This window comes from Euwallacea fornicatus, chromosome 27, assembly GCF_040115645.1.
Source record: "Euwallacea fornicatus isolate EFF26 chromosome 27, ASM4011564v1, whole genome shotgun sequence".
In the NCBI taxonomy this organism is placed as follows: domain Eukaryota; kingdom Metazoa; phylum Arthropoda; class Insecta; order Coleoptera; family Curculionidae; genus Euwallacea; species Euwallacea fornicatus.
The window spans coordinates 936,920-963,613 of record NC_089567.1 but is presented as its reverse complement, the minus strand read 5'-3'; the positions used below and the strand labels follow the sequence as shown (position 1 = coordinate 963,613).

Below are 26,694 nucleotides of genomic sequence, written 5' to 3'. Positions count from 1 at the left end.
CCAATAGTCGCTGAAGGTGTCAAAGAGGTCCTGGGCCAAACCGACAGTGCGACATTCTTCCAGGTTTAAATTTGCTAAAAAATCGTTTACCAACAACTTCTACGAGCATTTGCTGGAATTTAATGGACCGTGGCAAAGGACGAAGGTCACTCGACCTTCTTGCGGAAAGCCAAAAACTCCAAAACTAAATCTTCACTCTGTGTCCGGCATGAAGCTTCAAAAATGACCAATTCGTCTGTTGAAAAAACCTTCTCGATGAGTGGCTGAAATTCACATAAGGAATTTCTTCCAAAGGATGGAGAATGTGAAGCGGGGAGAGAGGAATCAATCATATTAATGAAATATGGCCGTGGCAGTTTTAATTATGATTCTCAAAGCTTTTGTTTTGAGTTCATTGACATAAAACTGCATGTAATATTCGAAAATTTGTTTGTTTTTAAAGCGATTTTGCGTATAAGTTGCATCATCGACTCCACATTAGAGCGATTTTCAATGTGTTTTGTTATGTGCAGTTAGGAACTGTTCGTTTTATTATTAATGTGCAAGTTTACAGCTTTTAATGGATGAATGGAATTGGCGACTATCAGGATATATCCATTTTTCTCGAAGCGGAAGATGGACGTTTGGCAGGCCTCCTTCCTCGAGGTATCTATTAACGTCTCCAAACTCGGCATTTAGTGAGTTCTTGGAGTTCTTTTTATTCGAGCTGGGGCGCCAACCCTTCTGGGCTACTACCCTTGAATTGTAACGGATATGTTCCGCCCTTTTCCTGGTTTTGCCTTGTTTGCTCGGTCTTGTCCATTAATCTCTAGACGACTTCTCTAAATGGAGGTGAAATCGGTTTCTCCGAATTAGCTTTTCTTTTGTCATTGCTAACGTTAGTGTTTGGAATCAGTTTTTTCTCTCTCGAGCTCAATCTCCTGAGCGGCCTCTTCAGAATTATGAACTCCCTATAATTAAAATGTAAGCGGGTACCCACCATATCACTCGAACTGAGTCAAGAGTAGACATTGTAAAAAACTGCGGGTACTGGTTTTTGTTTACGCCAGCAGTTATGCAATCGCGCTCGCCTCCCATAAGACGAACCATCTCTCTACCTAAATCGGACTTCGTAATTAACGTCTAAGTAGAAATTAACAAACATAACAAATTAATTAACGGACGAAAGCCGAGGGAAAATGCATTATGTTGTCTATAACTTTACATGTTCATATATGTAAGCTGTTGGTAATCATCTGTAAGTATCATATTTCCAGTAATGGCATCAAACGAGTCTGAGGCGTCAAACCATCCGGCCACATTTGTTTAACATACTGTGGGAGACACTCGCTTAACATTGAATATGCATAGGTAAATACACATTACACAAGTACTAAGTACTTCCCCTTCGCGGCCCAAGATTCGATGGATTTGAATGGCATCTCAAGTGAATAATCATGCCAACAATGGTGGTACTTATTAATTATAAGAAAAACAACTGCAAGAAAAGTGCATTAACAATGCCAACAGAACGGGAGCTCATTTAATTTTAAATACTTAAATCTGCATATAAATTGTGACAATCCCATTTTCAATGTAACAATGTTATTCATGATGTTTGTCGGCCAATCAAATGATTGTGTCGTAAATATCGTCGTGTATTATAATAATTGCCATTAACCATAACACTGATCTGATTATGGCGGAGATTGTTTATTGTTATTTGCTTGTGTGGGTCGCTGACAACTTAAGGAAATCGAATTGCGACATTTACAATACGAGACGTTGATTAAGTTACGGGATAATGCGGTTACGCACGAGTGCTTTGTGATGGTTCTCATTCTTTCGCTAGGTTCCGTTGCTGAGAGTGGTTAAAAATTAAACCCCGAACCCTTAGCACCCTTTACGTGGCAAAACTTGCCGCTTGCGACCGGCAGATGGGACACCCCACATATATTCCTCTGCGATCCTCACTTGCCGTCGTACATCTTCGTTGGGAAAAGCATCTTGGTATTAAACACCCACTGGAAAACGGGTATTGTTCGTTTTTTACTTAGAATTTCAGGACTCGGCGAAATCGTGAGTTTTTCTCCCATTTCGACAGGGCAAAATTTGTCAACTCCGAAATGCCAAGTTGCCCTGGGGCGAAGCTCCGAAAAGCTCGCGTCGCGCAAGCGCAAGACGTCCAGTCCTACGGGGTTCGCCTTTGCTGGCGGCCTCGCCTTCCGTGACATCTTTGGATATTACACGTTCGAACCCAAAAAACTACCTTTAAAGCAAGTTTCCTCTTGCCCAGAAGATTGAATTGCCCAAATCTGCCTTCAGGAACTAATCCGGCAATCGATAATTTATCAAATCTGGCTTTGCTTTGCATAAGTTACGATAATTATGGTAATTCGGAAATTGCAATCATTAACTATCTCTAGTTTAATGGCTCAAGGGGGCAATTTGGGATAATATATGCGCTTCTAAACATGTGCACAATTATGCAACCGATATGGTAATTTGTTGCCCTACATTGTTGCCCTACATTGTTGCGATGTCAACCAACTGTTAATATCATTATCCACATTAATAGGAATTTTATTGCAAATTCTGCAATAGCACTATCCCCAGTATATTTACCTCTTAAACATATTGTAGGTGTAAGCCCACCTGGCTTCAGTAATTAGCACAGACTGTATCAACGAACTCGCCTTGTGACAAACTAACAAAAGCAAATAACAGTCTGCCCAGTTTATTTACGGGCTTATGCCTCTTGAGCTCCTCCTCTTCTCTCTTTCTCTCTATTCTCTTGGTTTTTTTGCAAGTTTAAATTAGCTCAATAAATTTAACGCGAGTTGCTAGTACGCGTTGGCATAGCAATTTTTCCACCGAGGCAGATGTACATGTTTGTTTTGAGAATAGCATGTTTCTCTTATTACTTAGCTTAAGGCAAGGGGTAATTTGTCAGGTATTGGGTGCTCATTTGGTGAACAGCACAAGGTAATTTCTCAGAAAATACCGGCTATTTGGTAGATTAACGGCAGGACTCCGAAACCGTTTGCGTCCGACGTTTAGCTGTAACTGAGACGTAATCAGTCATTTACGTGTGGAGCGTCGGTGCAAGAAAATTACCCCCGCGGCCGAGGAATTACGCACAAGTCTGGTCAAGAATGTAATTTCTCCTTTCCACCTATGGTACGTGCGTTTTACGCGCGAAGGAGAGATTTTCGATAAAGACACGCATTTTTTGAGTTTACGCCCCGTTGCCAAGAGCGACGGGTGCTATTACATCTTTACGGCCCGTTGCCCTGAGTGAAGGGCCGTAAAAGTATAATAACGCCTTCTGGTCGTAAACTCGTATTATGGTTCCGTCGTGGAAACTAAGATGTAAACAAACAGTTTCCATGCGTTTGCCTGTGAAGTGATGAAAGTCAAAGTTGTATGTTGCTGGAATTTAGATACATGGGATATGATACAGTTATAGCAGCATGTCGTAAATTTAATAGCGGCAAAAATTTAAAGACTGAGTGTTATCGAATTAATGTGCATAACACTCAAATTAGCTGTTGTCGGATCTTTTTTGAGCAACGTTAATAAAATGAATTAATTTATGTTAACATATGTTTTTCAGATTTGATGTGTTGTGCACACACCACTGGGACCTGTAGGAGTATCTGTGAAAATGTAAGTAGTTTTAGTTTTTTTTTATTCGGGTAAGCAAGGCTTATGTGAATTCGTATTTTGCTAGCCGAAAAATAACCTCCTAATCAGGTTTTTTATCGTTGTTTTGCGTGGGGAGTATTGACCTATCACTGGACAGCGCATTGTGCCTTCTGCACTTACTAGTGTTCACTCCCTGGGAACTCTTTCAATTAGAAGTGAGAATTCTTTTTGTTGCTTTCACGTCGAATCTCACAGTGAAGACCAGAAAATTCCGAAAGGAGCCAGAACTTTGGATATATTTCGGAAAGCCCAGATCTGGACAGCCAAGGTTTCTGCGTCGGACCTGGGCGGCCCTGATCCCCCTTTTGGACCTGAAGTGTATCTCGGGGAAACCACGTAGCACTTTCCTTGAGAAATAGCTCAAGTTAATCGCCTCGATGCCCTCTATAAGCCTGCACAAACAGAGGTGCAACATCTCTATCGATTTCTGAAACACGGGGGTCACGTTATTATCTATTTTTGCGATTTTTAAACTGTGGTCAAACGAATGCCCCTGAAAACGTTCCTTCTAGCCTCCAGACTTCAAGTGAACCGCCTAGATCCTACCTGAGACCCATTTCACTTGATTTGAGTTTTTTTGTGGTATTTTTTGGGAACCTGGCCGAGATGAGCGGGATTGCTGACCGTGAAACAGCACCTAGTTCCCACTTAAACAACCCCGTCCTCGTTATCCTTTTCGAGGTCCCATTGACTGATCCACATTTCAAACGCCCTGTACGTCATCACGGTATTCTACGACGTATATTTTTTTATTCAAAAAGCATTCACATCTCGCACACATCCCCGTCGTTCAACATCACACGTAGCCCTCTTCAAGACGGCCATTCATAATCAAATTCATACCAACCTAATCATAAATTATCTCTTTGTATATGCTTTTAGAAATTAAAATGAGTTTTGCATTGATTAATATTAATGAAGACGACATCATTGCCGACCATTAGAATGCGCAATACCAACCTCCACTGCCATCAACATGATTGTCTTGCGTTTCCCTCTTTCATGCATGCCAGAATGCTTTTAGACCTTTCTTGAATTAATAATAAATGCAATACAAATTGATTTTTATGTCGGGTTTGTTTGTGTTCCGTGTCTGTCCATTTACCATTTTGCCATTGAAATAACTGTGTCGTCCTGTGAGTTTGAAGTTCATTAAACGTGAACGTTATTCATTATACGAGCTGTTAATTGGATTCATAAATTAACCGATGCGGACATACTCTCGATTTATACATTTTTCGTCTGAGTTTGAGGGGCAAATACTTATAGGCGAACGAGTCATGCAGATGGAAATACCCTGTACACTGGCTGGGTGCCAAAATATATTGTTGGTGTCGCCAAAGTGCGCCATACTCTTCGCATTCTTCTTCATTAAATTATTTGCAGGTTTTGGTTCGGTTTTTAGATCTTTCTGAAATTATTAAAATTGCGATGATGATGAGCGAAGAATTCGTTTTGGAAAATCGTCGGGATCAAAGACCCTCTCCTCTAGTAATTTATTTGGAAATGAATTTGAGGCTCAAGGAGCTGTCCCATTATGGAAAAATACGCTTAATTGGCTATTCGACATTCGTGTTAAAAATGAACTCAAGTCATATGAGCATCTGGACTCGGTTTTTACATAACCATGATCATTCTTAATTATCATAATTATTTTCCACAGAGCAGTACTTGGTAAAATTGTAAAGGAATGGGTAATTTTCCTCACGGCCGGGAGGAGTACTCACGTAATCCAGAGTAAGGAAATGCCGTTGGTTCCTGTTCTTCTCTTCACGCCGAGTTAGCTTTACTGCTCGTGTGTTTTTGCTTTTTCAAGTAATCTTTAACGATTTATCTAAATAACAGTTTTTACGGTATTTGCACGGGAAGGACGAAGGGGAGTCCAGTAACGTGATGCTAGTCACGTTAAATAGCATTTTCTAGTGAGTTTAATTTAGAATGATGAAGAAGAAATCGCAAGGAAAACACAAAGATTTCAGCTGCACCCGTACTATCAAAGATCCTTTTCTTGAAAAAGGTTTTTTGAAAACGTTCAAGAAATATTTCGTTTCAAGACTTAATTGTCGTGCCCGATGCCTGAAAAACGAAAATGCGAATCGAACACTACAAAGTTAATTGTTTAATTAAGTTTCATAATTACTTGCAATTCATCGAAATAAATATTAATTATACCGGGGCCGGCAGAAAGTGCGCACCATATGGATTTTTTTTAAATTTGAATTCATCATACATTTTTCTTTTTAGTAAACGTTTGCGCACTCCTGTAAGCTCAAAACGCAGTTTACAGAATTTGCACATCTCATTTCATGCGGTGGGGAAATTTGAAAATTACGAAAATGGCTTGAGAATAGAGAATTAAATTTTTTTTTTTAATAATAATTAATTTAATTTTTACTTTTAAATTGAACGTGTATCGTGAAAAGTCATTTAGAATTAAGCGATAAAGCTTCAAGTTCCCATTCCAGGCAGATTTCTCAGGTCTCGGCGGCAGACCTTTGTTTGATCACCGGGAGTAATGAGCGCAACATAGTGAATTGTAATCTAATGGTCTTTTACGCATTATAATTATGATGCGGATCTTCTTCAACGCGTTTTGCTTCCTCTCATTCCGGTCTAATACAATTAACTTATCCATTATTTCCTTAGCGACCCATAACCAGTAGCACAGTTAGTCCCTCGCGAGAGACACCATAGCGTCCATTCCACATTTATGTTCGCCGTGCTCTTAATACTATCGAGGACAAGACACCAACGTCCATCAAATACCGCATAACTTATCCAAAGAGAAATAATCTCTCTGGGAACGCTACTTGAAACATTTTTCAAGTCAATTTGCGTTCTTGTGATACATGGACACATGAAAGTTCTAAAAGAGGTTCTGGCGTGGCAGGGTACACCACATAATTGGGTATGAGCATGTATGTTTTTTCTGGCAATTGTGAATGTCCCAAAGGGCTTTTCCCAGCTTCCTCGACTAAAATTCCTTCTCTCAAGTTTTTCTTTGTATTTTTGGGATGCATCTACGTATATGCACTTACAAATCATCAAATGAACCGCTCCACAAAAGTTATATAGTGTTTTGATTTTTTTATGATTTGCCTGGTATAGACCGTTCCATACGAGGCGAATCATGAAAAAATCGGAACGAGTGTTATATGGAATAGAAACTTTCATAGAAAGTCTCATTGTTGAGCTTATCTCTCGATTCTAAAAAGCTTCTCACAACACATGTTCTCTCTGAAATTAAAATCAAAGGTGCTTTACTCCTGAGCCATTTTCATAGTTTTCGAGTCTCCCCCATACGAAGTGAGATAAACAAATTTTGCTGCGTTTCGAGTTTCGCAGGAATGCACAAGCTTTTACAAACAATTAAATTTTATTATAAATTCAAATTTAAAAAAATCCCACAGAGTGCGCACTTTCTGCCGGTCACCGCGTAATAACTTCTTATTATGTAATGTTATACGGGGTTGCTCATTAGTGCGTCAAAGTGCGATGTCTAGTCAGTAAATATAAGTTTTGGAAGGAAATTTGTTTTAGTAAAGTGTTTGGGGAATAAAAGTATTTTTAAATTATTTTCAAATGTACAGGGTCTGTCATAAAAGTGTGGTAGTACCAAATTATGTTTTTTTTTAAAATGGAACCCCCCAATTTTATAATTGTATATATTTGCAATACAAATTTAGATGTAAAAAGGGGCAACTTTCAGCAGCTCAGAAACGGTTGGGTTTAGGGATAAGGCAATGTTAACAAAAGTTGTAGGTTTTCGGATTCTGAACACGATGCCCTCGAGAAAAGTGGGGCATTCTATTTGAAATAAGCAAGTATTTTGAGGATTGAAGTCATACAATTTCGGAGGCCCATTTCGAGGGTTATGGAAAACTCTTTTTAAACTAAAACGTGTCAAAACGTAGCTTATTATGTCGCCTTGGAGCCTCATAAGATCGATTCCAAAATTCGCAACGGTTAGGAAACAGCATTGATTTCCGTGAGACCTTGCAGCTGTCAAAAATTTCGAATTTTCACAAATAACTCGAAAATTGTAAATTTTTTATATAAGACCTATTTCGTAAACTAGCATTAAAATTTGACGATAAATCCGAAAATGGCAAAAAAATTGGGGGGTTCCATTAAAAAAAGAAAAACATAATTTGGTACTACCACACTTTTATGACAGACCCTGTACATTTGAAAATAATTTAAAAATACTTTTATTCCCCAAACACTTTACTAAAACAAATTTCCTTCCAAAACTTATATTTACTGAGACATCGCACTTTGACGCACTAATGAGCAACCCTGTATATCGTCGATGTTCAATGATTGATATCTGTAGGATTTCTGGTAAAAATCGATCATGTCCGAAGCTCAACGGTCTTTATGTTCTCTTCCAATTTGCCAACTGGAAGAGACAAGTTTATTGGATTTGTTCTGCATCCTACAGAAAGGAGCGAAAAATGGGATATTTTAGTTTCTTTTATCTACTCGAAAGTAGATCTTTTCTTTTATGAAAACCACATGGCCGAGGTGATAGGTAAAAGGGCCACTGTAGCATCGGTCCCTAATTACAGCGCGGTGGGAGCCTTACTGATCTTCTGTATGGTCAGTTCTTACGGAACCTTGCCAGCGGCAACACGGGCGTGGTTCCTGACTGCAATTGACAAAAGCGGAACTGAAACTGTTCCGTGATGATTATATCTAAATCCCACATCCAACAACATGGAACATTTTCGACTTAACGAACTAATTCCCAATTTAATTTAATTTCGTCGTGCAGACTAAATTTTTTTCGAGGTGGAGCATTCGCCCAAGGCTGGGGTAACGCACGGTTCTTGTAAAAAGCCTGCTTAATGTCGTTTTGAATGTGTTCGACTTAAAGTTACGTCGGATTTATTTTGAAATTTTGGCGTTAAGGTACGACCTCAGAACAAATCGGTGGAAGAAACCGGCACCAGCAACGGTAAACAAGACGCTTAAATTGTAGCCTTCAAATGGATTAATCCCTCTGGCACGCTATGAAATAAACATTTCAATGACCACTGTTTATGGTCTTGTAACATATAATGTTTTAATACCTAAAAACAAAAAAAAAACTTCTGTGAAATTTATGCCCAACTCGCCTCGGTTCGACGTGCAGTAAATTTGGATCGCAGTGGGATCACCGACAGAGTTATGACTTTTATTGTCAAAGTTATTAATTGGCAACATTCTTTTACATTTCGAGAAAGTTTGGCCTTCTATGGCAAGCTGAATCGCATAAAACCAGCATAAATTACACTCGAAATCGCACATTGACTTCACTGTTTAACTATGCTGGAAGCGTAATCAACCGGAACTCAATACGATTTCCGTCCAGTTTTAAAGAACCACCGTGAAGATGCACTTGGGCCGAGTTGCTGAACCTTACGCTGCAGACTTGACATACACACACTTTCATGCGAGATGCATAAGCGACGATAAAAATTCAATTTTGCAATTTTGGCAAAAGTAATGCTTCACAACGGAATGTTAAATGACCAGTTTCGATTAAAAAAAAAAAAAAAAAAAAAAAAAAAAATTTAAGAGTTTATAACGAGTGACTGCCCCGTGCAGCAATGTAGGCACGTTCGCGGCATGCTTTGCAACAAATGGTCCTCCCGTGGTACCTCATTCCATTCCACCTCAATGTGGTGTCGTAGGTCATCCGAATAGTTCCGAGGTCTCGGCTAATTTCGACGACGGCGGACTCGTCATGTCTTGTAGCCGTTCGATAGGTGATAGGTCCGGCGAGCGCGCGGGCCAAGGCGGCATTTGCAATTCTGGTCGTTCCAGATGCCTTCGAGTAACGTTCCCTTTGCTTTGCGCTATTCTGTTGGAAAATGGCATTTGGTAAAGTCTGCCTTGGACCTCATGACGCTGTTTTTTTTTTATTTCGACGCCGCCCGATTGGGGCGCTTTAAGATATCTCGTTGACGGTCCGGGAACTAACTAAACTGTATGTGAATATTGTTTTTTTTTTGTTAACAATTGGAAAACAACTCTTGGAGGTGGGTGACAAAAAAGCCATTGGCGTCCTTTCTTGTTTACTGAAACTGGTCGGTGCTGTGAAGCGCTATTTTTTCCTAAATTACAAGACTAAATTCTTAACATTACTGACTGGTACATTTCACGTAAAACTGAGTACGTAATTCGATCTTTATCTCTCAAAGGCTTCAGCTTGCTCGCTAATGGAGATTAGCTTAAAGCCGTGCAACCTGGCATTAGTAGCAAACGCGGAAATAAAAAAAGTGTTGCATCATTCCAAAAACATCGGTTAATTAGTAGAATGACAACTGCTATTTTATACCGGTCTAAACGTTCATACAACACTCGAGGAACACTAAATCGGGAAATTTATCATGAAGATGTTGTCTTACATTCATCCCACTGACTCGTACAGCCACTCGATTAGAATCTCTATGGTTTTATTATTTAAAACGTTTCCATGTATTCAATGATTTTTATTTTATTGCGTGTTTATATTGACGGGAGATAATTGGTAAACTGAAGCTGGTAATTAAAATTAAAATATAAAAGTTTATAAACAGAACCGGTCGCTTTTAAAACAGAACAGCCCACGGCTCATCTTTGTTTTCCGATAAGTCTGATCATAAATCGCAGTTATTATACGCTTTTACATTTTATTTTGCTCACTATGTTCAACGACCAGTGGCGTGCTGCACACGCACTAAAGCTTACCCATAGAAAGCACGAAAGCGTTGCACTTAACCTAAGTACAACCCTGTATAAGCAACGTGAATATGAAAGATAGGTAGCCTAATTTATGCTTGCTCCAGATGTACATAACTGAAGTTTATTTTCGTTTATTATTCGCTGGTATAACTGGGGTGCGAATTGATGGTAACTTTGATCGTAGAAAGAAAATTGGCCCTGTGGTTTGCGGGGCCGGTACACTCATAACCTCATAATCTCAGGGGACACCGTATTGACCATTGAACTGGATTTGAATCAATTACTAATTGATGTGACCCTGTAAGAAAACGTCAGGCGTATTTTAGTGGACAGATTTGAAGCAATTTCTTTGATTGAAGACTCAATTAATAAACCTGTTGGAATACCAAACCAGAATTTATCGAAGATGATGGAATTCTTGATAACAAGCTGAAGGGAAAATTGTATCACAGACTGCCGATGAGGCAGTTCAAAATGAAGGTTAATGGACCATTCACGTTATCGGCCAGGTCACGGCGTGGTCAGGCCACAGTCTGGATAGGGTCCGGTCGGGTTCAGGTTGGAGTCCGATCAGGCGCAAGTCAAATATTGCAATTGCCGCACCTTTAAGAGCCCTTTAGGTTTAAATCGGAAATAAAAATTATTAGAGGACCGAGGTGATTTGTCGAAAATAAATATCGTACAAGTTATTCCTGATGGGGGACTAAATCGAGCTTCGGCCGAACCAGTGCCGTAGTATGCCTATAGGCGATGGTAGGAACATTCAAAAAACTCAATTTTTACGCGTTTACTGTAGAGAAAATTTTCCAGGAAATATAGGGAAATCTTTTGACTTTGAATTCGTGAAAAGCCGATAGCGTTTAGGGTCAACGAGCAATGATGAAAATATTCCAAAATTTGAATTTTGTCGGGGGTTGCTAAGGAAATTATTGATATAAATTTACATGCACACAATGTTGGATTTGATACTGCGTTTCGGGCACTTTTTTGCTCTGTTTAAAGAAATCGCAGTTATTTCCCTAATATAAGTTGTGTTTCATTCGTAGCATGTTTTACTAAACAATGTTTTATTTTGCTACTTGCGCCGATATTCACTTAAAATTAAGAACTTAGCCAATTCCACTTTACACTATACATACCCAGATGGAGTTGCCAAAAATGAGAAAATTTCTTATCTTTAATTTTGCAAGAAAAATTACTTCGTGAAAGTTTCCGGTTGTCCCAAACCGTTTGAACGAACTCTCAGCACTTCAATTTTCCTTTTTGTTACGGAGAAATATCGAAAAATCGGTCCGTTTCGTTAAAAGTGTTTCTAAATCCCATTCTAATTTCCATGACGACCAAATCGATTTTTTTTCAATTAATAAATTTCATTACAATAATTCAACAAAAACGAAAAAACTAGAAATAAAATTTCACACATGAAAAAATATGGTGCAACTAACCATGGTAGGAAATTGCACACCATAAGTGCAGTTCAACCGAATATTATTCATTATAAGCGACTCGGAAATTGCGATTGTACTGGCTCCAGTGCTTTACACGCCGAGATGAAGCAACACCACTGGTGGAAAACGTGGCTTCTTCAGAGAACGCAATGCCTCGATAAGAGTATTGGTTATCCATTAGTGCTCATCTTCAAGCTTTTTCCTCAATTTCCTAGCTTTAAAGCGTGATTGAAAATTGGTTTGAAGGGATAAATTTTCAATTGTTGAACGCAATCCGTTGTCATAGGGCTTGCAGCCTTACCCTCATTTCGAGATATCTTATAGTTTTCGCTAATCTAATGCGGAGCCAGTAATTAAGAGTTTCTTGATTCATTTTTGCGCACCACATTTTCAGACGTAAATAAGAGTATAAAAAAAAATTTTTATTAAAAAAATTATTTAATAATAATTAAATTAATTAAACACAACGTTGCCATTGAGAACGGGTCCTCTTGCGGTTGCCATGAGAACGAGAGTCCATTTTTGAACCTGTTTTTCGATGTTTCCATATAACGAAATGGAAATGGCGAGAACTGATCCAACCGTTTCGGAACGAGCAAAAACTTTCATGGAGAATACGTTTTTCTCGTAAAACGAAAATTAAGGAACTTTCTCCTCTCGGCAACCCCACCCGGGGACACACTGTAGGTATAAATCTCCAGGGTATTTAGAGGCTTTATTGTGCATTTCTTTTCTTGAGTGTGGCCCCGTGTTCTGAATTATATCACTCTGTTCTATGTATAATTCTTCAGGTCGTTTACAGGTCTGAGTTTCAGCTATTTTATTTCAGTGTGGCCCCATGTTTTGGAGCGGGAGGAACATTGTCATATGGAAGAAATTAAGCTCACTGAAAATGATCGCGTCTAAGCCCTTTCGCTTATGTTTTCTCATGGAATAATAATCCAGGTTTAATCTTCCTACACCTTCGGGTACGAATAATACAGCATTATTTTCTATTCTTGTGTTGCAGTGAGCTTAAAATAAATTTAAAGGTGGTCTAAATTAAACTCACTGAAATTTTAACTTTGATTTTCTAGGGAAAGTGCCATCGTCCCATACCATCGACTCATGGCAAAATACGTCACTTCACATTGTTTCACATGCTGCCCGGCAATTGGTCACGGATGTTGAACACTTCTAAAAATATCTAAATTTTATTTCCGTACCGTGCAAGGGAAAAATTTGGGTCAAAAGCACCGTTTGAATTCAATTTAGCAGTATTTGACCGTAGATGCACTTTGAGTGAAGAGACTCTACAGGATTTATCAAATATCTTAACACAAAAAGACAGAGATCTTATTAATGGGGAACAGCATGGGTCTGCTTGAGAGGACTTTATTTCAGGCCCCGTTGAAAGATTAATCGCTACAACTTCCTTCTTTATAGGAAGATAACATTACACGCAGGCTATGTTCCCGGGGAATAGGATCATTTTTTATTAGACAAAAATAAGCTCTTAAGCTTGATTTTATTTTTCTTTGCAGTAAAATGAATGGTGTGAAAGCTCCCTCAAAACAGGTGAAATGTGGCGGAGACATTTTTGGCGTTTGGCGGACACGTTTGGCCCCGGAGGTCCCGCTCACCCTGTATAGCGTGCACAGCGTGCATCACCTGTCAAAGGTACTGGGTACTGCCTCCCGACGCGCTATTGTTCCTTTTCTGCCTGGAAGATCGTGGTCTTCGGAGGAACGTTTTCTTTTTATATTTTATACCGTTGGTCTTTTGTGTGCAATGCACCATCTTACTTATGCATTTCGGCCTGTTGGGCATACGTATACACAGCATGTCAACCTCGTGTATTTAAAAGCTTTCGGTAGCGAATAGAAATGATAAAATTAGTTGTTGGTGCCATGTGCATGGGGAGTCCGTTGACCGCGAATTGATAAACTGCCTGCTGTGGAAGTTGTAGTTATAGGTAATGAAGTCGCCGGAAGGGGATACGTCCCTGTAAGTACACATGCAACGTATGAAGTCTTAAGCAGAAAATTGCCTGAATTTTCCGCAGGGAATTCGAAAAATTTCAACAGGGAAAAGGGGACGTGGGGTCGTACGAATTTATAATGATTTTTCCCCAAGGGATCCAAAAACACGGTTGTTTTGGAGACCTCCACGTAGTGCGGCCCGAATTGAACCTATACGTCCGTGCATCTTGAGAACTGTGAGAGCTAGAAAAATAATTAAAGATAAACGTTGAGGAAAATTTAATGTCGAGGTCAATTTCGTTTTTAAAACGATTTGGACATTTTCGTTTTTAAAATTATTTGAACATTTTCGTTTTCGAGTTAAGAAAACAAATCCTAAACTTTCAGACCGGACTTGCGTCTCCCAATCAACGAAGAATTGGTCACTAATCACTCACAATATTTTTTGTAAATTCTCGGAGTTCTCCTCCTTCACAGCCGCAATCTGCATTCAAACGCTCTCTAATTCTACTGTTACGGCCCTGATTGTTATTTTAATAATCCTTGAATCGTGGGTGTTCAAAGATCTATTCGACCTATTTAAGGCAAGGAACAATTTTTTATATCAATTTTTTTAATTAAATTGTTACAAATATCGTGTAGATGATGAATTTTCTAGAGGAACACCCTATACGGGATGACCTCCGACGAATTTGAATATGGGGGGATCTCGATCGAAATGCTCAATTTGAGGCCCAATGAAAAGGTCTTTGAAATTTGATAAATTCCGACTCTTTCCAATGAATGGAATCGAAATTTCAATTCTTATCATGCCACTTTTGAAGTCGAAACGCTGAACGTTGCTCCAAATAGTGAATTTTTTGGCATTCTTCGAATGTAAATGTCGTCAATTCTCCTATGCTCTATTTCCAGACATCAAAAGTCTTCACTCGAAGGCTTTAAACCCAGCACTTGAAACTTATACAGGAAATCACTCACCGAACGCCATCAAATACATCAGGGTCGGACCCCTTTCATCTGCATTTTAGGAGATTATCGTCCTTTAAACTGGCAAAACCAAAAGCAAATAAATCTAGATCTCGACTTGTTTAGATTCCAGTTAATTTGTATCTCTTCGGTCCCCTTTAGTAGCACCGGTTTTTTCAGACTTCTTAAAGGCGTTTTACAGTATTGTTTATTGTTCCGCGGCTGCTTTATTTTCTCTCAATCGTCGACGTTTTATTATCTGTTTTGCTTGTTACAGATATCGTTGGTGCAGTTGGCAGCCGACCTAGACCTAAGGAACACCACAGTAAACCAAGTACAAAAATATTGCTCACAGCATTTGGTAAGTTTCGATCGTTGACCGTAAAACATCTCATGGGATTTCAAAGCGAAGCTCTCAAGTGGCGCTCACTCGAGATAAAAGTTTTGCCTAATAAAAACGCATCTTACCCAATAAATTTAAACACTTAAAGCTATCAAGGACTGAAAGCAAAACAGATTTAGATCCTTTTGACGAAAACAATTTGCCAGATGGGTCGCCGCAGAGACGACGTCCGGGTTTGACAAATTGCCCTTTCTGAAGTTAAGTGGGACAAAGAAAAGTGTGCGTTAAACAAAATTCGGGTTGTTTTCGATGAGGGCACTTTACTTCCATCATATGCATCAAGCAGCGTCACAGTCAGACATGTTGTTAGTTATACTCTATGATTAGGTTTTCGTATGTTGTCGTGTTCAGGCGCTTGCGGAATTCAAAACAGGACAACATACGATGTGCTACATGTCATATAACTTTCTATTAATATACTGATGTGACATCTTTATCGTTACCTGCCGTTGGGCACCTGCTGCTTTACACAATTTCGAGAAGCATATTTAATGTGAGACAATGGTCGTTGAGGAAGATGACTTTCTGGCAATAAAAAAGATAAAAAAGGAAAAAAAAATGCTTCGTTGCCGTCGTTGTGGAGTTGCAGCAGTCCTTCTCGGTATCATAGTGTCTGCCACTAGTGTCGCGCAAGAGTTAAACGCCTCCGATACCAGCAATTCAAGTTAATACTTGAATAATCTCAAATTTCAGGTGGTGCTTCACAGTTCATGCAAATGATCACGGAGCTATGTCAGGTTTTCGGCCCGATCACTGATATTGACGACACTAAAAGAACACGAAAGAAATAATGATAAGAATTGAAAAAGTGTGGGCTCCAGAGACGGATGTAGGTACTTCTTCCACCTCTTTACACAAGCACTTCTTCTCTGGTTTCTCCACTTTTGAAGTTTTTCTTTTCAAGGCAGATTTCACCTTTCTAAAGGGCTAAAATTACGTAAGGGACGGTAACGAAATGCAAAGTAACAGACGCTGCGCATTGCGCAACTTTCTTAGGGACTGCATGCGTCGCTTACCGAAATGTATAAGCTGCCCCTATATGTACGTGTATAAATTTATAAACTTAAATGTATAAACAGTTCCTATGATTACAGATTCCTGGGTTTACACTGTGGCTTTTACGTTACGCGACCCTTACGTTATATGAATCTACAAATCTGGCTCCTCAAAACACATATTAAAATCGTATTTTCTTATGGTCGATTACTCTTCGCATGTTATGTGCTCCACATCTTCATAAAATATACTGAAAGTTCCCTAAATATCGGATACAATTCGCCATGTTTTTGTGTCCTCAGATTTTACTGCATTTTCCGTATGTCTTGCGAGACCCAAATGGCCAGACGAGGGTAAAAATTCTCTACGTCGTACCACACTGCCTTGAAATATGGCGCTTCCCCCCCCCCCCCCCCCCAAGTCTTCGGACCCCACTGTGAATTGGAAATTTTAAGAACTAGCCGCTGAACTTCCCCATTGAAACCTCATGAGGCTATATTCAATGAACACGTCTATAAACAATTATTTCTGCTTTACATGTCGCAAGTTTGAATCCTATCGCTAAAGCGGAAGAGGCTTTAGCATGGGGAGACTGGAACACTTAACTCCTCCATACTTTCGAGGTCGAATTTCGATACCTCACCGTGCGACAATTTTTTTGAGTTAAATGGATTTTTATAGCAGTCAAATACCGTACGGAAGATCGTTGTTTATTTATTGGAAAATAGGAAATTTTGTTAAAAATGCGACGAATCCATCCACATCACCTCAACCACCTTCGAATGCGTAGCGAAGTTAATCTTTAACGTAATAATTGCTCGTACAAGAAAAAAGGAAAATAACAGGCATTTTGCAATTATTAAGCAAAAAATAGCTATGCACCGGACTTAATCCATGTGACTTTCACAATCTTATGGTAATCTAAATCAGTTTATTATCTTGTACTTTTAAATATGTATATGTATCTGGTATGCACTAATCAGCCCATTAAACAGGTCGAGACAATAAACTTAATTGTTTGTGATATCCACAAATTAAATTGCACTTCTTATGGTAAAAACACGCCACTGCTAGTTGAAAGAATGTCATTTTCAACTTAGGAAAATAATAGCGTTATGTAGTGGTACGCAACTATCACAATGGGACTGATTATTGTACATATGAGATGATGAATCGTGCATATTACGCAATTTTTTTTACTGAGCAAGTTTCTCATGTGTAACGTAACGAGTGTATCAAAAGTTTTCAATTATTTGAGGGCGGCATGCACGAAAGCAATCCGGCAAAAAGTGCGAGTGCACGTGGGGCGCGACCGGTTTTTCCCCGAGCCATCACGTATTCGGGCGAAAATCTCGTTAACCAATTGACTCGTAATTGTGACACCTTTGAAGAATTATCGTACAATATTTTTTTATTTTTTGGAATTATTGTTCTGTTACTGTTTTTGTCGCAATAAAATTTCTATCAGTGGTTGTCATTAGGGTGACTTAACAATGAGATAATTAAGGGGGACGGAAGCACATTAGGGCAATGAAATTTAAAATTTAAAAAAAACTGTAAAAAATCTTGTTAAAATTATTTTTGAAGGTCTGCACTGCAAATATTGGTCGAGACTTAAAATCCACTATACAGACTCAAATTTAAAATGACCTTGTTCAGGAATCCCAAATACCTTCTTTTTGTATATTTGATAGAAATATAATAACAATAACAGCAACAAAACGTGCTTTAATTTAGAGGAAAGGAAAGGTTTTGCATTGAGGATTTTAGATATTAGTGCTGTCATAATTTGCCCGAAAACTGCTTATTGTGTATTTAAATTGCGTTTTGGTGAAGGCTTTCTCAGGGCTTTATTTTCAATAATAAAATTAGAACGTTAATTAATATTTCAAGAAGCGCTGGAGACCGGCATACGAGCACAAAGGAAATGAAGAAGCTAAAAATTAAATGAGATACAATGCGTTATTATATTTTGTTAAATAAATTTTCTGTCAGATTTGAAGATACCAAATTAATCAAGTTATAGTCACTTAAAGTTCTCATTTGATTAGTTTTAATTTTTGCACACCCTGTATAAGATTGGATCATGATTGGGACATGAAATATGATCTATTGTTACACTACACTGTAAATTACACTTGCATAACTTAAACACTTCTTAAGTGTTTAAAACGTGAAAATTAGGTTGATAAAATTCAAATTATAAAAAAAAAACTTAAGTTTTAGGTATAGTAAGCCTCATTAAAACAGACACTTATTTTGATCGGAGAATCCAAAAATGCAATAATACACAGAGGGTTCCATAAAAAAAACACACACACATCTTCGATACTTTTAGGGCTTTTGGGACACCCTGTGTAATATGAAAATAATTTCAAAAAGTAGCCATAATAGATCCCCGTATAGTCGAAAAGCGAAACCTTTCGCAAGCCTCGTATTTTAGCCACAATATTCCGCGCCGTATAGCGTGAATAACCCTGTATAGTCAAAGAATGGCTGTTACGTCTTACTGTCCTCATGTTCTTAAACCACCACCTCGATCGCCAGACTTAAACGTTATCGAAAATTTACGGGCCAAGTTGGGAACCGAAATTAGGAGGCACAACATATCGAATAGGGAAGAGAATTGAAACGAGCGCTCATGGAAGAATGGGAGAAAACACCTTGCGATTACACTAAAAAATTAGTGGAATCGATTTCGAATCGTCTACGTCGAATAATATTGCAAAAAATAAATTTTAAAAATAATAAAAAAATTAAAAATTAATAAATGTATCATTAGAACTTTGACGTTAGTTTTAGGTAGTCATATATTTTTTTTTACTGAGTAAAAGCACTTAATTGCTTAATTTAGGGCATTAGTCAGAATTAATAGACGTCATGATAAAATATGAGAATATTCAGAGTTATCTGTTAGCTTGCGAAAGCACATTTTCCAATAAAATCCTATTAATTTATGCGACGTGTCATTTCCACTTTGAGCCACTGTAGATTCTCCCATTAAAAACAAAGCAATTTAGATCCGCATATCGTGAATCACCCTGTATACCACAAAATAATTTTGAATTATTCACCTTTCATCATCCCAACACATTTCCCAGTCCACTTCTGTAGTACCTGGGGGCAATTTGCTAATTTTTCACGCTGTTCCATTTATGTTGCATGCAATTTTTCAATATTATTAATAAATATAAACAAAAACCAAATCCTCCGCATTTGTTTAGGATGTTGATTTCTGTATCTCATTACTTGTTCAACCGATGATTTTTTTTTTTCAGGTAGCTTTCTGGGAGTGCCTCAATGCTACGTTTAATGGTAAGTGTCCGCGTTCCGCCAGCGGTAAATTGGAAATTTAATATGATTCAAATGCCCGCTCGCTTCTGATCCAGAAATAAATTATTGGAATTATGTGGAAGTCTCACTCGGCTCGAATTACTGGGATAATTAGATGGTTTCTTCGTGTATTTCTATGCGTATAAACCAAATACGAAATTATATCTCCCGACATAAATTCGAACACTCGCTTATCTCATTTGGCCTGTGTTAATCAGCGAAGATTCAGAAAACGAAGTAGCCAATAACACGAAATCGAACCAATTAAATGGCCCCGTTCTTCGTCGCTTTAAGTTCATTAAAGTGAGCATAAGCCTCTTCTTCGGAATGCGTTTATCGTGTAGTAACTATTTTGCATAATAAGCTAACTGGCAAAACCTGCGTTCTTTCTACTTCGAATAAATTGCCTTAAATTCGCAATGAAAAATAAAAACCTTTAAATTTTAAACACGGATGTGAGCATGGGATTCTGACAAATCATATCCCAACCAGCCCGACCGCTCCATTGTGGGCAATGGACATGTTCCAAATTGGTTACACGTAACGCAGCCATTGTCTCGTCTTCATTTGAATTTTAAATTATTTCGTAAACGAATCATTTTTTAAAATAAAACGTCTAAGTCGGTTTTGGGCGAATTCGGTGCTTGACGCTTAAAAATAATACTCTAAGTCACCATACGAAAATATTGCTTAGATTAAGTACTGACCTTTCCTTGGGACAACTCCACTGAAAGCGAAACGTGCATGCGCATTCGCAATGCTTCCAGCATTGCGAATGCGAATGCGGCATCATTTCAAAGCATCTGTTGAACCCATCATGACTTCTTGCGCAAATAATGTAATAAATATTACGCATTTTTCAACAGTTTATCAACATCTTTTGACCTCCCACTTTCCAGGAAGCCCGACCATATTACTTCGATAAATTCTGCACAACAATGAATTAAATTATTGTTCATATTAAAATTTTGATCAGTACCCGTGATAGTACGTTCCTTACCGAAATAACACGTTTCCATTTCACTTTTCAAACGTAAACCGATGGACTATGGAGGAAAACCATACTAAAAATATCGGAAAATTGCGCTTCGGAGAGTGCTCTATTTTCCATAGAGGTCGGTGCCGCTAAAGCTTCATTTTTTCTCAGATATGTCGAGAGGTGACACGTGGCCAGGTCGCACTTGCTGCTCTATCCCCTACAGCGAAAACTGTAGAAGAGCTTGCATCACAGCGACTTCTTCTGAGGACCTGGTGCGCAGCTGCAGGCCTAGCGATGAAATTCCTTTCTTCACTTGTATAGATAAGCAGAAAGTTGGGGAAGACTGCTGCAGCGGAGCTAGGAATGAGGAATGCATTGAATCGTGCAGGTAGAAGACATTAGCTCAGCTTGTAGCGCAGCAAAGTTTGCATTATTTCACCCAAAGTTCCTTGGACTCCCCTCGATACTGAAGAAGCATTTCCTCTGACCCGTTTTTTTTTCAGTGATATTTTTCGAAGTCAACTAACCCCCACAAAGTACCAAAGACAAAGACTGAAAGATGAGTGTGAAGTGACTAGTCCCAGAGTAATCGAGTGCGTTAAGGACATTATTAAGGTTACTCCAGCCAAAAATACTCTCAAATGTGGGTTTTTTCCACCCTTTAATGACCACGTGTGTTCTAATACTTGTTCAATTTCAGTAATGTATTGCTGTGATAAGTCAAATAATATAAAGTGTCGGGAAACGTGCAAAGATGTACTATCACAAAAAACCACAGTACAAGAGATCATCGATGGGCTGCAGTTGGGCGGTTGCGGACCACCTTTGCCACAGGTTAGATGCTTTATTGGACTCCTGTCGCACCTTCGAATCTCTACCCAAAAGGCCCTTTTTAGGAGAAATTTTGGCAGTGTTTTATACATCCGTCCAGCGACGAGCCTCAAGATACCTCTTCTGCAGAAATATCCAGGATTGAAAGGGTGGGCATGGATAGTGCCAAATGGCACTGCTGTCAAAATAGTAATTCTACACAATGTGCCAGATTATGTTCGAAAACTTTCACAAAGTCGTGGTCCACGTCTTGGGAGGATTTCCATCGGAAGTGTCTAACGAACATTAATGAGGAGGCATTACGGAATTGTATTGATGAAGGTATGTATTTTCTAACTAGTATCTTTCCGAGATAATAACTCTAAATTATTCCGTATTCTAACCCTTAAATTCCACCACACTCACAATGCTTACGCAATTGCAATGACTTACGGTATGATGTGATTTCTAGAGTTACCTTACCAGCCCAGAGTTGTCTGATGATCGTTTTGCAAATCCAATAACTTTCGAGAAATCTCCCTTGATTAGTTTTAGCTTTCCATGAAACATGCGGTTTTGCATTCTCTGACTCAGTTGTCTCAGAACTGCAGTCCTCGGATCTCCGTAGAAATCCACTCTGATTTCAGCATTCTTCATTAATACCGGTGAATCAAGAACGGCTCAACTAAATTCTCAAAAATGCTTGTCGAACTTCGTTCCCAATTCCTTCTTGACCAAATAGCCTTTCGAATGACCATGACCAGCTTTCCGAATAAGCAAATCGAAACCCGAGTGGATGATGATTCATGTTTCTCAATCTCCTTATGAAACTCTGGAAACTCGTTTGTGACGCTTTAACTGTCTGGATAAAAAAGGTTCATTAAACGGGTATTCGTCACTTAGAACTGGTGCTCATTCTGCTGTGTTCAACATCTTCCAAATGTCGTAAACTTGACTTTCTTCTATTTTTATTACAATTAATTTATTATCTTAGTTGACGAACCCTGTGAACTTGGTTGCGATGGTTTGTCATTCTGCACTAATTTCAACAATCGCCCGACGGAACTATTCCGGTCCTGTACACCACAAGCAGATGATGCCGCAAGAAGTGAGGTGACCTTGTGGCAAAATCAGCACAACATTACTTTACCAGGGTTGCTGACCATACCACTTAAACCTGAGGAAAAGTGCTCCAATGTTTGGAAAGCCGTTGCTTGTACTTTGCAGATCAAACCATGCTCGAGGTAAGATAAAAAAGCATTCCCCCACCCTGTACTTTTACCTCGTTCAATATTTTAAATTGACTTTGGTCACTACTGTGTCATGTTGGTGGACATGGAATGTATAAATTAATAGAATGAATACACAAGGTGTCTCTGGACATAGCGCCATAACCGTAACCACGCATTCTAGGTTTCAAAATGTGATGAAAACTTCGTAACAATTTATATCGAAAAGCGTTTCATTTCCGATATACAGGGTGTGAAAGGTTGGCTTCTGAGGATGTTTTTTATTAATATTTTCGAAATGTTTAGGGATCATTTAGTGAAATTTTGCGCTTTATTATAACTTTTTATACTCTTTTTGAGTCTCTATGAAGAAATTATCACGTATTGCTAGGGAGGGGTAATATGAGGTGGCAATGCTCAAAAAGTACCTACACTTTTTTGTATTAAATCTTATATTGGACGATTTTATAGAATAAATGTTAATCTTTAAGATTTTTACATGAAAAGTTCCCTTTTTGGAAAGCCGAAACCACCAACAGCTTTCGAGAATATAGGGACTTAAGAAATCAGGGAACGCTTGTATTATTCACATTTATATTAATTAATTAAATTTTTAGTTAATAAAACAAAAGGAAATTCTTGACATTTCAGTTATGACAACATTTATTAATAAAATCTGGTGGATTTCCATTGCCACCGGAAAATGTTTACTAACAAATCGTGATAAAGAAAATGAAAAAAAGGTAGGAAAAAAAAAATAAAAAAGCTGAAAAAAGGTAAAAAAAGGTAAAAATGGTTTTAAATTTGATTTTTATTTAATAAAATATAGCTTCCGTTAATTTTTTAAATCTTAATTTTTTCGAAGATTCTTAAAGATTCCAAAGTTTACAATTTTTGTATAAAATTATCAATAAAATTAAGTGCAAAAAGGTTAGGTGCTTTTTACGTGTTACTCCCCTGTGTTATCCGCCTCTAGAAGAATGTGGCAATTTCTTTGTAGAAACTCAAAAAGAGCACTACAAGTTATAATAAACTACAAATTTTCCTTAATTCATCTCGACATGACTCAAAAATATTAATGAAAAACCATGTTCGGAGACCAACTTTTCACACCCTGTATATCGAAAACGAAGCTTCGGCCGATGTACATATGTTTATATGAAGTTTTCGTCACATTTTGGGACTTAGAACGTGTAATTGAATGTATGGCACTGTGTTCAGAGACACTTTCTAAGAAAGGAAACGCATTGGGTGCATTCAAGGAAGAGTAACACTTCATGGCGTTTCGTTGGTGCTGGGTCTACCAGCGAAACGCCCAACTGGTATCAATTAAGTCGTGATCCTTTGGATACTTACCTTTCTGCAAGTATTTTTTGGATTGTGTAGAATATTCAAAAAATGAGTTTTTAGATCGAAATTCAACAAATTGTGCCTTAAGTCGAACATCATCGTCGTTTCTTGAGATGTATGAACCAACCGAATTTAATTTTGATCTTCAGGGAATCACATGCAAACCAAATATGCCGAAATATTTGCCTTCAAATCCTCGCTGAATGCGCCGACTGGAGCAGGATATCCCCAATTTATTCCCCTGAAAATATATGCCAAACTTTGTCTCCAGACGACCCCAATATGCCTTGCATCAAAGTCGACGAATACCTCACTCCTTCAACTACCATTTATCCCAGAATAAGCGGTAAGACGTTTTAATTTTGTTTAACACCCTCGATATTTTTTAAATAATTTTAAACGATAATTAAATTTTTTTATCAATAATCATTAGTATAAATTTCGATTTAATTTAAAATTTTATTAACAATCACTTTAAATTCTTAGGACAAGTTTCAAGCCCTTGCAAAGAGAACCCATGCGACCACAATGAAATTTGTTTGATAAATAGAAATTGTGACCATGGTGCCGATTGTAAGCCTTATTCCTGTCAATCTGGGTGCAAATTGGGAGAAGTGTCCCAGTACATGGTAAGTTTATACTTTTAATACGTTCAGGAGAATATAACAGTGCTTAGGTGCCACATGGTTCATATGTGAGGATACCTATCCCCAATAATCCCAAGGGATGTTTGAAGATATGCAAGTGCAACAGAAATAAGATAGAGGAGTGTCAGCCATTGCCTTGCGTCTCCTTAACTTCGTGTTTGCTTGGTAAGAACTAGGAACTTTATCAACCCAATTCGCCTCAACAATAAATAAATAAATAAATAAATAAATAAATAAATAAATAAATAAATAAATAAATAAATAAATAAATAAATAAATAAATAAATAAATAAATAAATAAATAAATAAATAAATAAATAAATAAATAAATAAATAAATAAATAAATAAATAAATAAATAAATAAATATTTTTCCGAAAATTAAAAATGAGAACATCTTCAAAAGGGATAAACTACGACAGCTTTGTTCAGTTATGTTTGCCTTAAAAATTGTTTCGCCTTTTGAAATTTTAAATCATCAAAAGAAGCATGAACTGTGTATTCCCGAAGTACTTTTCCTCAAGTGGTTCCTGCTTATTCCAGGCAATAGTCAGCAACTTCACGGTTCCAATTTCAAAATTGACTGCAACAGCTGCAGCTGCTATGCCGGTGAACTGACTTGCAGCAAGAGACAATGTGAGAGCAGCTCGGTTGGGGGTAGAAATACCGCTTACACAACTTTGCCCTGTAATTGCCCTCCTCATTACGTCCCAGTTTGTGGAAGGAACGGCATCACCTACCCTTCAGCATGTTTGGCAAAGTAAGTCGCTTAAGCGTAATTACTTATTAAATTAAGCATTTACTTCTACGAGATATTGTGTGGAGTCTACTCTCAACTCAAGGAGGATGACTCGACTGCCTCTCAGAACAAGTTTTGCTCCTATCGCACTCCCTCCCCTCAAGAATGGCATTTATTGCTTCAAATGATTTAGCTGATAGAGTTACAATGATCAGTTTATTGATTTTAGATGTGCAGGATTAAATGATGCTGACATTGAACTTCTTCCTTGCCCAAACCCGTGTAAACCCAACGCGTGCCCCATTGGGCGGAAGTGCGTTCCCAAGCTGCAGACTTGTTTATCTTTGATGCATAAGCCTTGCAGACAGTACGAATGTGGTGAGTAATACTTACCAGCACAAAACCCATCGATAATTTTTTTTGAATCAATTTTTATGTCTTTTTTCATTTTAGTTGATGGCGCTACAGAATGTTCTAGTCTGCCTACAGAACCTGTTTGTGATGTTGATAATCAACAGTTTGATAACTCCTGTTTGCTAGCACATCATAATGCCAAATTGGCCTACAGAGGGCCCTGTTTGAAAGATTGCAGGCGAAAGGGACAAGTAAGTGACTGCAACAAGAGCCTGAGAGATGGACGATCCATCTTTAAGTTGAAATCGCGATTTACACACATTATTCTTTTTTTTTTTGGTAAACTTAGGTGTGTGGTATAAATGGACGGAGCTACAACTCTGAATGTGCTGCAAACGCCGATATGGTGTCAGTGGACTACGACGGTCCCTGTTTAGCCATTGGCCTGATTACTCCCACAAGATCCAGGCAATGCCCCAATGTAAAGTGTCCTAAATTGGCAGATCCGTTGTGTTTAGGTAAAAAAGCCAAAGTAAAGCTAATAGTCAAATTCGAATCGAAAAGGGGCGCTTTAGAGAGGTTGCTACATCAGTGGTACGAGTATAGTCCCAGAAGAACTCGACCGAAAAGAAAAACATTTTTGGAAAATATCACATTATTTCTCAAAATAGGTTCCTTTAGGGTTGACACACTTTTCCCAGCAATATTTATGACTTCTACGCTGTTACAGTAAGAAGCTTCGAATGTTTCGAAATAGGCATTTACCTCGGACTCCACTCCTTCATTACTGGGAAATCTCTTTCCTTCGAGACATTTTTTCAAGTTTGGAAATAGAAAATGACCTGAAAGGACTAAATCTGGTAAATAGGGGGGATGAGGAAACAGTTCGAGACCAAGTTGCCTGATTTTCGCTATCGCGATGACAGACTGGTGCGTTGCCCTTTTTGGGTTCAATTGTGAGGAACCGCGGCACCCGTCTTGAGCGCAATTTTCCCAAATCCGAGTTTTCGGTCGAAATGCTTTTTGAAATACCGAACATGTCGATTTTAGCGGACGATCTTCCGGTGCAGCTTTGTAGATTT

At 38.3% G+C, this 26,694-nt stretch overlaps 1 protein-coding gene across 1 annotated transcript in view; it reads left to right on the top strand.

The window, feature by feature from the left end:
• The window catches only part of Reck (Reversion-inducing-cysteine-rich protein with kazal motifs), a 30,564-nt gene that overhangs the window by 768 nt on the left and 3,102 nt on the right, over positions 1–26,694 (top strand). Inside the window, exons 2-16 of the mRNA XM_066296974.1 lie at positions 3,596–3,648; positions 15,051–15,134; positions 19,451–19,487; positions 20,653–20,872; positions 20,988–21,127; positions 21,185–21,318; positions 21,381–21,636; positions 22,289–22,538; positions 24,023–24,219; positions 24,360–24,502; positions 24,550–24,685; positions 25,063–25,279; positions 25,488–25,636; positions 25,712–25,863; positions 25,962–26,130. Coding sequence (XP_066153071.1) covers positions 3,596–3,648; positions 15,051–15,134; positions 19,451–19,487; positions 20,653–20,872; positions 20,988–21,127; positions 21,185–21,318; positions 21,381–21,636; positions 22,289–22,538; positions 24,023–24,219; positions 24,360–24,502; positions 24,550–24,685; positions 25,063–25,279; positions 25,488–25,636; positions 25,712–25,863; positions 25,962–26,130 — 2,337 coding nt within the window. The remainder of the gene's footprint in view (positions 1–3,595; positions 3,649–15,050; positions 15,135–19,450; positions 19,488–20,652; positions 20,873–20,987; positions 21,128–21,184; positions 21,319–21,380; positions 21,637–22,288; positions 22,539–24,022; positions 24,220–24,359; positions 24,503–24,549; positions 24,686–25,062; positions 25,280–25,487; positions 25,637–25,711; positions 25,864–25,961; positions 26,131–26,694) is intronic.